General features: G+C 50.4%; 1 protein-coding gene across 1 annotated transcript; it reads left to right on the top strand.

The window, feature by feature from the left end:
- Positions 1 to 12,846: 12,846 nt before the first annotated feature.
- Positions 12,847 to 14,205, top strand: LOC121874473 (mRNA decay activator protein ZFP36L3-like). The gene has a single exon (XM_042378601.1). It carries the CDS (start codon positions 12,847 to 12,849, stop codon positions 14,203 to 14,205), a length of 1,359 nt encoding a protein of 452 aa, XP_042234535.1.
- Positions 14,206 to 16,716: the final 2,511 nt, after the last annotated feature.

Raw genomic sequence — 16,716 nt, 5'->3', positions numbered from 1 at the left:
CAAAGTCGTCAAATGATGGCATCTCCTTCTTGGATTTATTACCAATACTCTATTTGATGACAGAAATTAACACATCCATAAAAATTTACTGCCAAACTCAAATCTTTGACGCAATAGCACACAAATTGTACATCCTTGACCATATTAGGGAGTTCTCTATATTGTTCACTTTGGCCGAGTATTGTTGCTCCCAAGTATATTTGGCCAATTGGGAGGTGATGTTCTTCATTTCTGGGATCAACTGCATCAAGATTACCAGTTTGAAAAACTTCATGACGACAAAAATATCCCAAAAGACTCCTGTAAAGCTGACATATACTATCGTGTAACAAATGTATAGTTGGTGACTCTCTGAAACAGTAGACTTAACTTGTTACAATTGGGCAATATGAAATTAAGAAAATTGTAGTGCAGGTGAAGGGTCTCCAAGACTCTCTGCTATTTGTTGTACGACCACCAATCTTTCCTCTGATTCTTTTAAAGTAAAAAACATTTTTAGGGGCTGCCACTGCTCTAATACTCTTTCAACTGCCTGGTGGAATGATAACCAGCGGGTCTGATTAACATGCAGAACTTTGTGTGGTTTGACAGTACAGAATGATTTAAATTCCTTAAATTCATGTTGTCGTTTAGCACTATGGGAAAAATAGGTATATAAATCTGATCATGTCTTCACAACGCCGTGGTAGCGTCTTTGCAGCCTCTGAAGCGCATAAGTGAATAGAATGACAAATACATTTCAATATGGTTATGCCAGGAATAGTGATACGTACAGTAGTCTGCTGCTTACAGAATTGTGTTCTCTCATAATGTTACTAACGCCATCAAAGCCAATCAGGTTCTCATGTGGAATTCTTTGTGTTTCTAATGTTTTCATAATTAAATTATGCAAATTTTCCCCCGTTGACCCTGTAGATGATTCATCACTATATACATTGATCACCTCTAATAACCCAGATTTAATGCGGTTTGTGGTTGAATCCCAAAATCTTACAAGAACAGAGGATGCTTTCATCGTACTAATGTCTGTTGTTTCGTCAACAATAATGGAAAATTTATTTTCTCAGTTTATCTACTAATCCTCGGTGACACACCGTCCTGACGTCCTCACAACCTCTGTGCATTTTGTTCTTTTCATGTTCATGCCTTGAGCAATTGCAGAATCAGGAAACATCCTCTTCATGAGGTCTACTAAATGATCTGCAGTGGTAAATGGCAAGTTGTGCTCGGCTATAAAGCAAGCAAAAAGAATTGTTGCTACGGCTACTCCATTTGCTGCATAGTTCCCATGGTGGACCGGGATCCTCTCCTGCTGGACCTCCTGTTGTTCCACGGCCTCATAAACTGAATGCATCTTTGTCGTTTTGTGACGTTTGATGGCTGTCAACTCTGCCCTCACTTCCCTCTTGCATATTTTGCAAAAGGCCCTAGATGGATTGTCTTCAACACGGGACAACCAGGGCTGGAAATCTTCATTGTTGAGCCATGCATCTCTGAAGCTCCGCTTCGCAGCCATCACCACCTGCCATAGGAGATTTGATCAACTTTTGTGTAGTCTCCCCTGCAAACCCAAGAATAACTAAATCAGTGAATAATTACCATGATCGTTCTAGGCTACTTGCATAGTCCTTTATAAGTGAAGGAAAATAATGTATATTTGGCCCTTTGGAAAAATAAAAGCAACAAATGAACAGGGTGTAAAGATTTCATTTATCTAATAATTTCTGTTGATACACTGATAAAAGAAAACGGTTAAGGTGTAAGTAGCTGCTACATAGGTGATGAAAGCTGTGATTAATTACATGCCAATTACATAAATAAATATATCCTTACCGGCTTGTAGATAGAGTTCTGTGATTACGTCTAGCTGATGATACTTGGCTGATGATGATGAGAACTCTTACCATATCCACGGACGAGAACAAGGTGGGGTTTCCACAGCAATCGAGGGTCCCATGTTGATTTGCCACGTCATTTATTACCCACAGTCCATTTATACTATACATTATCTGTTGATATTTACTAAAGGAGTTGATAAAAAAGTCATATATATTACTGAAGAAAAAATTATTAAGTCCTTTACATTTTATAAGCATTTCTTGAACAATGAGGAATATATTCCTCATGGCGTCTCTGACGTAGAATGTGGACGGCGTCTCCTCATGACGTCACCAACTGTCATATGTTTTCCTCGTTAGCAGACGATATTCCTCAAAACGGCAGCTCTGGACCTATGATGAGATCACAGCCAGAATTTGACGAACAGCCGGGTAGCTAGATAGTAAATGTATGGCAGCTGGGTTGAATCTGCTTTTGACACAGGTAGCAGCTGCCGTTCTCACCTCTGTCCAACCGCCCCAAGTGTCGTCCGCACCAGCAAACGAGAGAGTTAGCAGCGGTAACGAGCAGGAAGATCGTTTCCGCCCTTACAACCTGCCTTCATCACTACCACTGCTGAATGGTTTCAGGGTTACACTGTCACCACCGCAGACCAACTCTACCTTGATCTGTCCAAACAATGCACTGACCTCCTCCGCCCTGACCCAAAACACCGCCGCCCTAACCGCCAGCCCAGGAGTCAGTGGAATGTTAACCGCGACCCTCATGTTAAGTCTATCCGAGTATGGCACAGACTAGCAGTCGACCAGTGGAAGAAATCTCCCAGCGCCCCTGACGCTCTACACTTCCTGATGCGCACAAATAAAGAGCTCCAATCTGCCATCACTCTCGCACGAGAGAAGCAGTGGTTTGATTTTGCTTCTTCTATTGACCAGTCTACATCTATAGGTGATATATGGCGCGCCATTAACCGTGCCCGGGGCATGAACGCTAGACCCGCGCTCCACCCCAGACCAGCTGCCCGAGCCGAGGCGCTCTCCCAGGCGTGGCAGGAGGCCGCCTCGATCGATGCGCTACCACCCGCTGTACGAGACCTCACCCTCGCACTGCAACCACAATGCTGACAGCACATTTCTGAGTACCAAGACCTATCTACAGACACTGACGTGCCTTTCACACAGTGTGAACTACTAAATGCTGTTAAGCGTGGTCGGTCCACCGCCCCTGGCGATGACGGCGTCACATATGATGTGCTAAATGCCCTTATTGCCACCCCTGGTAACCCCCTCCTCTGTCTATTTAACCTCTTATGATACTGGTCAGCTGCCTCACTTATGGAAGACTGCCACCGCCATCCCAGTCCCTAAACCAGGCAGACAAGATGAATATCGTCCAATCTCCCTCATCTCCTGCTTCTCAAAGATGATGAAGCGCATGATACTGCGCATGATACTGCTCATTGCATCGCTCACTACATGGCGAACACCTCAGCCAAAACCTTCCTCTTCGTCGACTTCAAGGGTGCTTTTGATAAAGTCAACAGTGAAGTGATCCTTGAGGGCCTCACGCACATTGATGTGAAGGGCAAACTCCTCACGTGGATTGCTGACTACCTCTCCCATCGACAGGACCATGTCCGCTTTCAGGGCCACTACCCTACGATCAGGGACCTTGATCTTGGCACGCCTCAGGGAGGTGTACTCAGCCCTACATTCTTTAATGTACTCATGAACTCCATCTGCCGCCTCAACGACATCTTTGCTGAGCGCGCCCTAGACGGTCACATCATAAGCTACGCTGATGATATTCTCCTCCAAATTACTACAGTGCAACATGAACAACCTATACTCTCCACGTTCGCCCGGACCTGTCAAACACTCGGGCTAGTCATCTCACACACTAAAACCAAGTTCATCTCACGCTTCCGGCGTCAGACACCACTGACTCTGCAAGGACAAGACATCGATCAAGTACGCACCTACAGGTACCTTGGTCTACCTGTGCGAGCCACTACCAGAGCCACCACCTCCGCTGTCGCCGCCCACGTCATCTCCCAGTGCCGCCAACGAACGAGGCCCCTCCAGTCCCTCACTCACGGCCTCAAAGGAGCCTCTGTCAGGGTCCTACGTCTCATGTACATTGCCATCGTCAGAGCTGTCATAGATTATGCCTCTCCTGTCCTTGTAGTTGCCTCCCAGCGCGAGAAACAAAGCATAGAGAAAATCCAAAACAGAGCGATGAGACTCATCCTCGGCTGCCCTATGACCACCAGAATAGAAGTCATGCAGCGTGAACTAATCCTGCTTCCCGTCTGCGATCGAATTACTGCTCTCAATGCCATCCTTGGTGTTAAACTTCTTCGCAGTGAGCAACCGACTCCCCTGTCGCGCTCACTGAACTCACATCTTAACACCCTCCTGCGCCGGCCTGTCCCCATTACTTTCCCCTCTCCCTCTCAACTCTGGCCCGTCCACACTGCTGCTGACATCCTGCGTTATCACCTCTACACCCCCTCGACCTCTCTCCCTCCCGAGTACACTCATCCGCCTCTACCGCCGTGGACCTCCCCGTGTGTTGATGTTGTCGTCCACACCTTCCCTGGTCGTAAATCCACCCAACTGCGGTATATGCTCAAACTTAACTGCCTTGAGCAGATTAATGATGTCGCCTCCTCTCTTAAGACCTCCCACCCTCCTATCCTCGTCTACTGTGATGGGTCTGTTACCACGCTGGGCAGCGCTGGGGCAGCTGTGTGGATTCCTGAGCGCCAGGCCTGCAGGAAAATCAGGGTCCACGACTGGGCCTCCTCCACTGATGCTGAAAGCATAGCCATCCTCGCGGGCATTCATGAGGGGGCGACCTATGCTCGCACTGAACGCCGGAACCTCCTTATAATCAGTGACAGCACTTCTGCGCTAGCGAGGCTCAAATTACCCTCCCCCTCCTCCCCTGCCGCCCAACACACCCAAGCCGCCGTTGCAGGGCTAGAACAAACTGATGACATCCGTGTCAAGTTTCTTTGGATCCCGTCACATATAGGAATAACTGCCTGTGACACTGTTGATCGGCTTGCCAAAGAAGCTACACAAGAAGAAGATATTGAAGCCACTCTCGCCCTCTCCCTGAATCATCTCAATCTCGCATACACGCCACACAACGAGAAGCATTCAACGAAAATTGGACACACCTAAAACAACGGGGTAGCGTCACACTACGCCATTATGACGCTGTAACCGGTGACGACAACCGCCACTACAAAGAGTATCAATCCCTGACTCGATCTCAACAGCTTATATACATGAGACTGCGCCTAGGGTACAGGTACCTATGGGAGTACATTGGCAACCCTGAGCCTGGCCGCACTGTTTGCAAACTTTGTGGTCAACCCGACTCTCTCACCCTTCCCCACTACATCCTCACTTGCCCTATGACCTCTTCCTACAGGTCCCCAGCCGTTACCAACTTCTGCGCTTCACCTTGCACAGGATGTAAGGGGGGTGCCCAATAAACTAGCCCCCTCCGGGGCAATCTGTAAAAAAATCTGTAAAATCTGTTACCAACACCTCTTCCCTCCCCGACCAGATATCCCTCCTCCTAGTCACAGGCCTGGCACTTGACATTATTAGGGACCTGCCACGCTTTGCTATAAACAGATGAAATGTACCGGGAACTTTACCCCCACACACTCATCATTCTGTCACTTTATGTAACTTGCTGACAAAACCTATGACCCTTCAGGCTTTTACGCCCTTAATGCATGAATCATAAAGGTAAGCAGATGGACACTGTAAACGCTTCTGCGCTTTACCTTGCACAGGATGTAAAGGGGTGCCCAATAAACTAGCCCCCCTCCGGGGCAATCTAATCTAATCAGTACAGAGAACTGTCAGAGCTAACTTCTTTGGAGTAAGATTTGTGAACTCTTGGAACAACCTGCCAGAGAACGTTGTATCAGCACCAAGTGTGAGCAGCATTAAGTTCAGACATGGCCAACGCTGGGACATGTTCAGAGATAATTAACAGCTCGTATGTGTCCTGCAGTACTTGATAACAGTTAGTGATAGTGCATTGACCGATTGCCCGAGCGACTGTAAACTGATAATTGGCTCAGGATACAGTAAAATAACAGTGACTTTTATCACCAACAGCGTTAATGTCAATATATACAATAACTAGAAGGCAAATATAAAAAATAACACACTCCACGATGGCAGTGTTGCTAAAGCTAAACAAGACCACCACACCAGCATCTTCGGAATCCTACAGCCAAACGGTTGTCAGTTATCCCTTAACATCATAATGGGAGGGTGAATAACAGCCGTCACCTACCAACTTATCAGCGTCGGTGGGTGAGCTCAAGCAGCCCCAACTGAACACTCAGGGACGTAGTGAAGACGAAATAGAAATACGGACTCCATAACCTTTGGGAAATATTAAAGACAGAAATGCAGACCAGGATGATAGATGATAGTTACTAAAACTTATTAATAGAAACCTCTTCTTTAGTTGGTATTTTGAGGACTAGGATGATTAACGTGAATTAACCCAGGGGAGGTAAGAGCAGCACGAACAACAGGCTCAGACGCATCGATGCGGGCCTGCACTGCCTCCTGCATTGGATCTGGAAGTGCTTCAGGGGAGGAAGCTCGTGCCCAGTCCTCCATTAAAGAGCAGGCAAGGGAGGCGGGGTCAGGGTGGGGAGGAGGCCCCCGTCGACCCCGTATAGCATTAATCTGATTCCATACACAAGAGGGTGACGACTGGAACGATAGAGACCCCGTGAAGGATAGCCAGTCCACCTCACGAATCCGACGACGCTCCCGAGTTGCAAAGGAGCACCAATTTTTTAAGTCTTCACAGTCCTCAGGAGAGCGAGACCTCCGTATGGCAGAGTGGAGATCACGGGTTACCTGCCGGAGATGTCTCATGGCAGGGATACGATACCAGTAGTTGGTGGCACTTCTGGGGTGACGGAGATGGCGTGGAGGGGTAGCGCGATTGACAGTCATACGCAGTATCAACAAAATCAGCACTGTAAGAGTCAAAGGACTGAGGGACAACATAGGAATCCGCCCAGGTAGAAAGGGATTGCATAAAGGAAGGAACAGCATCTTGTGTGAAACGAAGAGAGGGGATCGATAAGGAGCTGATGTAGGGACAGAGCAGAGCCTAAGATGGGTAATAACGGCAAGATGGTCACTATACAGAGCAGGCTCGGTGCAGACGGTAGGATGAAAGGAGGTATGGCCGCTCAATAGTAAGCCAACATCAAGGAAACTATGGGGGAGGCGAGTAGGATCGTCAAGACAAGGAAAGCGAACATCATCATCCCCATTAATAAACTGAGAGAGATGTGATCCGTTAAGGGTACATGGAGTGGGATGATCTGGAGTAAGAGTGGGATGGCGGGCATTAAAGTCGCCAAGAACAATAGAGGGAACCCCATCATGGAGATCGTGAAGAACCTTGACTACACGAAGGGTCCGGTCACCAAGAGTAAGGGAGACAGAAAATACTTCAGACGGGGGTCCATGTGAATCAGGTGAAGGGAGACGAACAGATAGAATGGTGTTACGCACAAGGGTGAGGAGGCCACGAGCCTGCCCACGGTACCGAGGCAGGGTGTAAACAGTATAGCCAGAGAGGACGGAGTGGAGTAACATCGTCTGTGATGGTTTCCTGAAGTAGAGCAACATCTACTTGACGGGAGAGCACAAACTGGGCGAGGTCTGTCCGGCGAGGTCTAAGTCCCTGGATGTTCCATTGTAAGAAGAGGAGGGAACTGCCTCCGATGTGAGATGAGTCGGTGGGGATAGACAGGGCACCAGAGGAGGCACCAAATTCTGTTGAGGATATTGGAGAGGGAGGAGTGGGAGAGCGAGGGACGGATCCTCCATCTCGGGAGAAGGAAGGAGGCGGGTCACCAGGGCTTGCAAAGTGCGCCCCTGTTGGGCCAGGGTGTCCAGAATGAGTTGTTGTCGCCTCTGCAATGTCACAATTGTTTCCACAAACGAGTTGAGTTGGGCAGAGAGAAGGTTGATTTGCTTGGAGTGGCGATCCAGACGGAGAGTGATTGTTTCCATAGCACCAACTTGGTGTACCTGTGCAGGAGCTGGAGGTGGCGGCGAGGTTTGGGGAGGGCCCGACTGGGCAGGTGGTGGTAGCGATGGAGAGGGACAGTGAGGGTTCAGGTGAGCAAGAAGTGGTGGTGCTAGTGAGAAACAGCGGGAGTCCGGGTGGGCAGGAGGTGGTGACGACTGTGCGGCAGGGCCGGCAAAGACCTTGTTCCAAGAACGGTAGGGAGAGAGAGGGAGGGGAGAAGGGATGGGTGATGGTAGAGGAGATTAGATCAATGGGAAATCCTTGGTGGATGGAAGAGGCGGTGGTGGATAGGAGTGAGGTTTGGTTGACAGAGGATTCGTCAGAGACGAGGGCGGTAGAACAAGTTAAGTTTTCCCTGGGCGATTGCCAGGACGCTGGGGCAGTTGGCAGTTGGCATTCCAGGCGTGGTGACTGCCATGGAAGTTGACACCATGAAACTGGGATTTTGTTCTGAATATTCGATTTGCATTCCACTGTGTCTTAAGGACCTGCACAGAAACAGCAGGCGACCATCCTCGTGCACTCCCAGGCGCAGTGTTTCCACGAATGGCAAAGACCACAGATTTTCGGGATTCCGATAAATCGGTCGAGAGGACAGTTGTGAATAGGTCCTACATTCACCTTCGGGGGCCTACCCACCAGCCGATGAGTTCGTTGGATGGACGTTTGGAGACCGGGTTGATGCGGCGTTCCATGTCGAGTAGTTGTGTGAGAAGAGGGCGAAGATCGTCGATAGAGAACTCCCAGGGTACGTGGCGAACCATTACCTTGGTACGACGAGTTTCTGGGGTGATGGTGGTGAACTTCAGCATTACCTCCCCCTGGGGAGCAGGAAAGCCCACTTGAGTGAGTAGGCGTACCGTCTCGTCCATTTCTGTGGTAACTATTACGGCTGTAGGACCTCGGAGGCGAAGTGTTGAGTCCTGAAGTGGAGACCAGGGACGGAAGAACCAAGTCGTCCGTATGCTCAGAGGCAAGTCCCGAGGAAAGGCGAGACGACGAAGGCGTGACGTTGCAGAGAGACCCATTGGCGGAAGGGTCGGTCATTGAGACACTTGTAAGCTCACTTGGGGACCCCGACGGCAGGAGGTGGTCACCCTCTACAGCCCAAAACGGGGTGCAAGAAAGAGCCGTAGCCCCTGCCCGAGACCCTGACTTAAGAGGTTTCTGCTTTTTAGACTTGTCTTCAAGATGAAAGTCGTTAGCATCACTGTCACCTACAGCAGCCGTCTGCAACGAACGGGAGCGTTTAACGGCGTGCATAGGGGACGTTGGCAACACTGCAGTCAGGTGGAGTGGTAAAGACGTCATTGCCACATCACACTTCACACTGTGCAAACTTGAAACTCTTCGACCAGAGTGACCGAGTGGTAAGACCAGATGTTTTTATCAAACAAAAAGGAGTCCAAAACTTAAAAAAAATAGATGCCACTGTGCTGATAACCGGGTCTTACTATAGTTCTCTGCAGACTGGGATTAGTAGACTCGCTGAATTCGTCAAAAATACGACTTTTAAGGAGTAGTCTCATACAGCCTTTGACACGCTCGCATGTGCGTTCTTTTCTTATCTTCACCTTTGAGTCATAGAGAGGCGCCATCTGTAGCTAACCTAAAAGACAATTAAGGCTCCTGTAGTTTAAAACCTGGTAGCCAGAGGGCGGGCAGTCGACCGTAATTCCAAGGTTCGGTTTGGGATTCATAATAATGAAGCAGGTTACCGGATTTGTGTTCATTTGTCCTCGCATAATGGTTGCCCCCTAGTGTAACGAGGATGGACGGCCCAAAGGCCACCTAGGCGTGAATTTGTTTAAGGCGTAGAAGCTATCGCCAACACAACCACACCCTCAGCTGCCTGACCCAGTGTCAAGGAATAGTCCGATAAGGCTGGACAACTCACCAACTGCACTGGCTAACCATTACCCCCAGAATACGATATGCAAATCAATTAACATCCGGGTTCCCAATTACTGCTGGGTAGACAGAGGCAAATGGCGTAAAGAAACTTGCCCATAGTTTCACCCTGCCCGAGGATCGAACTCGGGTCCTCTCGCTTGCGAGGCGAGGATGCTAACTATCACACCACACACATGCAGGTACTGTACATGCGTGCTCACACACGCACCGTCTTCAACCTTCATGGGGTGAGGATGTACTATCGTGGACAAAAGTTCGCTCCGTGGTGAAACGTAGTCACGTAAATGAGTCTCCTAACCGACTTACCCTGACTCATCCGGTGCGGGTGTGCCGTTTTATCTCATTTGGGGTCGATACCGCTTCAGTTAGGAAAACTTTTGTCCATGATAGTACTGTACTCGGCGCTAATCCGCCATGGAGATAGCTGCCATCCTGGTCTAACGGGCCTCTCCCCCACCTGGATTTATTAACATCCTCCCACCATTACAGTGATTGATGATCAACCCAACCGATATACAAACGTGACAATTTCAACTCGAAAGAAACGACTGTTGGAGTGACAATCGGTGCTCAGTGGTCAAGGGTGACAGGACCCACCCAGGGTCCGTCGTACACTCCCCACCACTAGACGAGAAGCCAAGAAAGACTCCAAACTACACCCAGGTGAGGAATTGTGATTTTCTAACTGCATCACACGAGGAACAAGAACCATCAACACCCTGGGTGAGCTGAAGGACTTACCCGGACCACGTGGTGGATGTGCAAACCATCTGTAGCTGTAGTGAAGGCGCGGACCTTAGCACTACTGTAGGTACGACGGCCATCCAAACCGTGGGAAGAAATTTTTGGGCGCCTATATCAGGCCACAAGACTGTTTACAAGACCAGCTCCCACAAGACCAGATCTCCAGTTAATAAATGTCCGTTTCTTATTTACCTTAAGCTTTTGTCAACCAAGTGACCCACTCCCGTTTCACCATATGTAACTTCTATTTATTATATATTTTCAGCCTGTCATGTTATCTTAATATACTATTATTTATTATTAGATATACAAGGCCTCTAATTTGCCTTAATAGGCTACTTGTCATTTTAAAATCCATTTTCCACGCTTGCATGGATTCCCAGCAGTTAGCCGATGGCGGCTCTGTTGATCTATCACAGATGTTACACGTTTTAGTTCATTTAATCTTTTATATCCTGGAAAACCACACGGTTTCCGAAAATTTAAAGGATAGGGAAAAGCTGGTTGTAAAATCCAAATATTCATAAATTTTAATAAAAATTAAAAACAATTTAAAACCACTTTATACAATACAGTTGTAAAACTTATACAGAGGGGAGAAGAATGACCAAGATCACACTTAGTACAAGCATGACTCTCTGTGGTCTGGCGATCACTCCGGATGAGGTACCAATCGTTACCTGTGTTCTGGGTGTGGTAGTGTTTAGTGAAGACTTTAGTGGAACTGGAGGTTGAGTTAATGGAGTACCGCCTAAAGTTATATTTAATGAAGTTATGTTAAATAAAGTTGTGTTTAATGAAGTGGCTAAGGCCCTGCCTAAGAGTGTGTCAAATGAAGTTATGTTTAATGAAGTCGTGTTTAATGAAGTATCTAATAGTGTGGCAAAGGTTATGCCTACGAGTTTGTCTAATGAAGTTGTATTTAATAAAGTTGTGTTTAACGAAGTGTCTAATAGTCTGGCAAAGCCTATGCCTAAGAGTGTGTGTAATGGAGTCGTGTCTAATAGTGTGGCCAAGGCTATGCCAAAGCGAGTGTTTAATACAGTTGTGTCTAATGTAGTTGTGCCTAATGCAGTGGTGTTTAATGAAATGTCTAATAGTGTGTCTAATGTAGATGTATTTAATGAAATTGTGTTTAACGAAGTGTCGAAGAGATTAGCAAAGGCTATGCCTAAGAGGGTGTTTAATGGAATGTCAAATGTAGTGTTTAATGAAAAGGCTACGAATAGGCCTAAGTGCATGTCTAATGCAGATTTTTTTAATGAAGTTTCTAAAATTATGTCAAAGACTTTGTTTAACGAGGTTGTGTTTAACGAGGCTGTGTTTAGCGAGGTAAATAAGGAGGTCGTGTCTAACAAGGTTAATAATGAGGATATATTGAACGTGGAGAACAAGGAGGTTATATTTAACGAGGTGAATGAGGAAATATTTAAAGATGTGAATAATGAGGTTATATTTAAAGAGGTGTTTGAAGGGGCCGTGCCTGAAGGGGTCGTGCCTGAAGGGGCCGTGTCTGAAAGGGTCGTGCCTGAAGGGGTCGTGCCTGAAGGGGTCGTGCCTGAAGGGGTCGTGCCTGAAGGCGTGTTAGAGTGCGTGTCTAAACCTATACCCGAGAGTGTGTTTAATAGAGCTAAGTTTAACGGAGTATTAAAGAGTGTTTCCAAGGCGATGTCCAAGAGTGTGTGTAATGAAGATGGATCTAAAGTCACGTTTAATAAAATTGTGGTGAGGGTTATGGACGTCGACTCCGCCGTGCTCGACTCCGCCGTGCTCGACTCCGCCGTGCTCGACTCCGCCGTGCTCGACTCCGCCGTGCTCGACTCCGCCGTGCTCGACTCCGCCGTGCTCGACTCCGCCGTGCTCGACTCCGCCGTGCTCGACTCCGCCGTGCTCGACTCCGCCGTTACAGACCTTTTAAATAGTTTTGGGACTAATGCATGGACGTTTACTGTGCCTAATGCAGTCTTGGCTAATGTGTTTAACGAATTCGTGGTTGGCGAAGTCGTGTTTGGCGAAGTCGTGGTTGGCGAAGTCGTGGTTGGCGAAGTCGTGGTTGGCGAAGTCGTGGTTGGCGAAGTCGTGGTTGGCGAAGTCGTGGTTGTCTTTAATAAAGTTGTGTTTAACGAATAGTGTAAGAGTTTGTCTATGGCTGTGCTCAATAGTCCGTCTAATGAAGTTTTGTTTAACGAAGTTGTATCTAAAGTTATGTTTAATAAAATTGTTACAAGGGTTAGGTTTGTGGAGTCGATGTACGGTGGAGTGGTGGGTAAGACCGACTCTGAAGCACCTTGGGACTTGGTTACTCCGTCAATTTTACGAGTCCTGGACCTCCCATACCATGTAGTGGAGCTTGGTTTAGTTGCGTTGGCGCCCGGTTCAGCCGTGGCAGTGGCGTTGGCGCCCGGTTCAGCCGTGGCAGTGGCGTTGGCGCCCGGTTCAGCCGTGGCAGTGGCGTTGGCGCCCGGTTCAGCCGTGGCAGTGGCGTGCCCGGTTCAGTGGCAGTGGCGGCGCCGGTTCAGCCGTGGCAGCCGTGGCGGCGTTGGCGCCCGGTTCAGCCGTGGCAGTGGCGTTGGCGCCCGGTTCAGCCGTGGCAGTGGCGTTGGCGCCCGGTTCAGCCGTGGCAGTGGCGTTGGCGCCCGGTTCAGCCGTGGCAGTGGCGTTGGCGCCCGGTTCAGCCGTGGCAGTGGCGTTGGCGCCCGGTTCAGCCGTGGCAGTGGCGTTGGCGCCCGGTTCAGCCGTGGCAGTGGCGTTGGCGCCCGGTTCAGCCGTGGCAGTGGCGTTGGCGCCCGGTTCAGCCGTGGCAGTGGCGTTGGCGCCCGGTTCAGCCGTGGCAGTGGCGTTGCGCCCGGTTCAGCCGTGGCAGTGGCGTTGGCGCCCGGTTCAGCCGTGGCAGTGGCGTTATGGCGCCCGGCCCGGTTCAGCCGTGGCAGTGGCGTTGGCGCCCGGTTCAGCCGTGGCAGTGGCGTTGGCGCCCGGTTCAGCCGTGGCAGTGGCGCCCGGCTTCAGCCAGTGGCAGTGGCGTTGGCGCCCGGTTCAGCGTGGCAGTGGCGTTGGCGCCCGGTTCAGCCGTGGCAGTGGCGTTGGCGCCCGGTTCAGCCGTTGGCGCCGGTTCAGCCGTGGCGTGCCAGCTGCGTGGCGTGGCGCCCGGTCCAGCTGCAGGTGGCGTTGGCGCCAGGTCCAGATGCAGCCGTGGCGTTGGCGCCAGGTCCAGATGCAGCCGTGACATTGGCGCCTGTCCAGCTGCAGCCGGCGTTGGCGCCCGATCCGGTAGTGGCGTTGGCGCCAGGTCCAACTGCAGTCGTGGCGTTGGCGCCCGATGCAGCTGCAGCCGTGGCGTTGGCGCCCGATGCAGCTGCAGCCGTGGCGTTGGCGCCCGATGCAGCTGCAGCCGTGGCGTCCGATCCAGTCGTGGCGTTGGAGCCCGATGCAGCTGCACCTGTGACATTGGCGCCCGGTCCAGCTGTGGCGTTGGCGCCCGGTCCACCTGCAGCCGTGGCGTTGGCGCCCGGTCCAGCTGTGGCGTTGGCACCCGATCCGGTCGTGGCATTGGCGCCCGGTCCAGCTGTAGCCGTGGTGTTGGCGCCCGATCCAGCTGCACCCGCGTGATATTGGCGCCTGGTCCAGCTGCAGCCGGTGTTGGTGCCTGATCCAGCTGTGGCGCTAGTACCTGTCCAACTGCGGCCAGGCGTTGGCGCCCGGTCCGGTCTGCGGTCGCGGCGTTGGTTCCGGTCCAGATGCGGCACAGCACCAACCAATTTGCGCCGGCGTTGGGCGCCCGTCCAATCCGCGCCGTGGCGTTGGCGCTCCCGGTCCAGATGTGAGGCGCATCGTCCACTGCGCGGGTGCGGGCACCTGGTCCAACCCAAAAGCGGGCGCTGGCAATCTTCGTCCAGATGTGGCGTTGGCACCCGGAACGAATTCCGTGGCCTGTGGTGTTGGCGTTCGGCCCAGATGGGCAAGGTAATTCTGGCCCAGATGTGGTGTTGGCACCCGGTCCAACTGCGTCAGGCAAGGCAGTACCCGGTCCATCTGTGGCCGTGGGAAGCGGTACCCCGGGTCTGAATCAGGTCAGGATGTTAAAAATCAACCAACCGCGGCCGGCGTTGGCACCGGTTCAATCCGCGTGTCGCGGGCGTTGCACCCGGTCCACTGCGGCTGTGGGCGTGCGGTACCTGGTCCAACTGCGGTCGTGTTGGCACCAGTCCAACCTGCGGCCGTGGCGTTGGCACCCGGTCCAACTGCGTCGTGGCGTTGGGTACCGGGGTCCAACTGGTGCCGTGGCGTTGGGTACCCGGCTTCCAACACAAAAGCCGGCAAGCAGTACCCGTCCAATTCGCGTCGGGTAGTAAGCAGTACCCGTCCACCCGTGGCGGCGTTGGCACCCGGTCCAACTGCGGTCGTGGCGCGGCACCTGTCCAATTGCGGCCGTGGCGTTGGCACTCCGGTCCAACTGCGGCCGGCGTTGGTACCCGGTCTGTCTGCGGCCGTGGCGTTGGTACCGGTCCACCAGTGGTCCAACTGCGGCCGTGGCGTTGGCACCCGGTCCAACTGCGGCCGTGGCGTTGGCACCCGGTCCAACTGCGGCCGTGGCGTTGGCACCCGGTCCAACTGCGGCCGTGGCGTTGGCACCCGGTCCAACTGCGGCCGTGGCGTTGGCACCCGGTCCAACTGCGGCCGTGGCGTTGGCACCCGGTCCAACTGCGGCCGTGGCGTTGGCACCCGGTCCAACTGCGGCCGTGGCGTTGGCACCCGGTCCAACTGCGGCCGTGGCGTTGGCACCCGGTTTCGCCGTGGTTGCAGCGTCGGCCCCCCGTTTGTTTTTTGCTGTATGAGTGACTGCTTTAGTTGTGGTTGATTTGGTGCCCGTTTTAGCAGGGGTTGTTAAGGTAGGGTTTGCTGTAGCTTTAAGCGAGGGTGGAGTTATGCTTGTTGAGATGGTTGTTACAGCTATATTTATTGAAGTAACTGGAGATGAAATAATTCCTGGAGTGGGTGCCGATGTACTTGCACGCTTCCAAGTGCTATCTGGTGTAGTTGTATGGGACTTGCCTGTCCCTGTAGTTGTATGGTTTGTGGATTTGCTCGAGGTCACCCCAGACGCATTCCAGCTGTCAAAGTAATGATTGAGGTATTACAGCCTAGCTTACCTTCAAGGACAAATTGATAGTACTGTACCTAACTAAAACTGGCTGTCAAAACTCCTACATTATCATACTTGAGTAATAAATGTTATCAACTATGATCATTCAGTCATAATTAAACGTACAAGGTACCAATACAGGACTCACTGGTTTGAATGTAGAATGGTGAGCGAGGCATTTACAGTCTCTGTTGAGCGCTGAACCGACTGGGTCACCCAAAGAGCATTCCACAGTGTCTGAGGGACTTCCATCTCTCCATCAAATACAAGCCACGCTGTATCCTCCGTACAAGAACCGATCACAGTGCCACTAGAAAGCAGTGAACTCTTACAATACAATTCAAACCTTCACTATGGGGGAAGCCATTTTTTATATTTTATTTGGTTGATGCCAGACTTATTCAGCACAGCCCCCTCCTTCAAACACGAGTTAATTTTTTTTTGTACCCTGTACTAGACCAGTACTTCTTAGAGCCACACACTTAACATGTTTATAAAATGATCACAACTAAAATATGCACTATATAAAATTTTAAGGCAATAGACTAAAATGAAAAAAAATTATGCTGCATTGTACTGTAAACTATCCGTATGAAAAATAAACTAGAAGCAAAGAAATCTATGGAGAAAATAACGACCAACATATTACAGGGCGATCCCCATTCTTTTAACGGTGAATTTATCAAATAAAACGAAATTAAATAAGCAGATGAAAAAATCTTTTACTACAATTGATTACCGAATAAAAAGCATGAATGGGACAAGCAGCCTAGGGATAGTAGAACCAGCACAGAGACAGTGCCCAAGGATTATTCGAGAATGGGTGGAGAAAGCAATTGACAAAATGAAGAATGGGTAGACAGCTGGAAGCTCTGGGATCGTGGCAGAAATGCCGAAAGCATCAGGTGATGTAAACGTATCAGGTAACTGAATTGACTAATGCAATCATGTTGCAATGTACGGTTTCAGACAACTGG

This window comes from Homarus americanus, unplaced genomic scaffold (assembly GCF_018991925.1).
Source record: "Homarus americanus isolate GMGI-L3 unplaced genomic scaffold, GMGI_Hamer_2.0 scaffold55640, whole genome shotgun sequence".
Lineage (NCBI taxonomy): Eukaryota > Metazoa > Arthropoda > Malacostraca > Decapoda > Nephropidae > Homarus > Homarus americanus.
The sequence above is the reverse complement of the archived record's forward strand: the minus strand, read 5'-3'. Positions and strand labels throughout refer to the sequence as shown.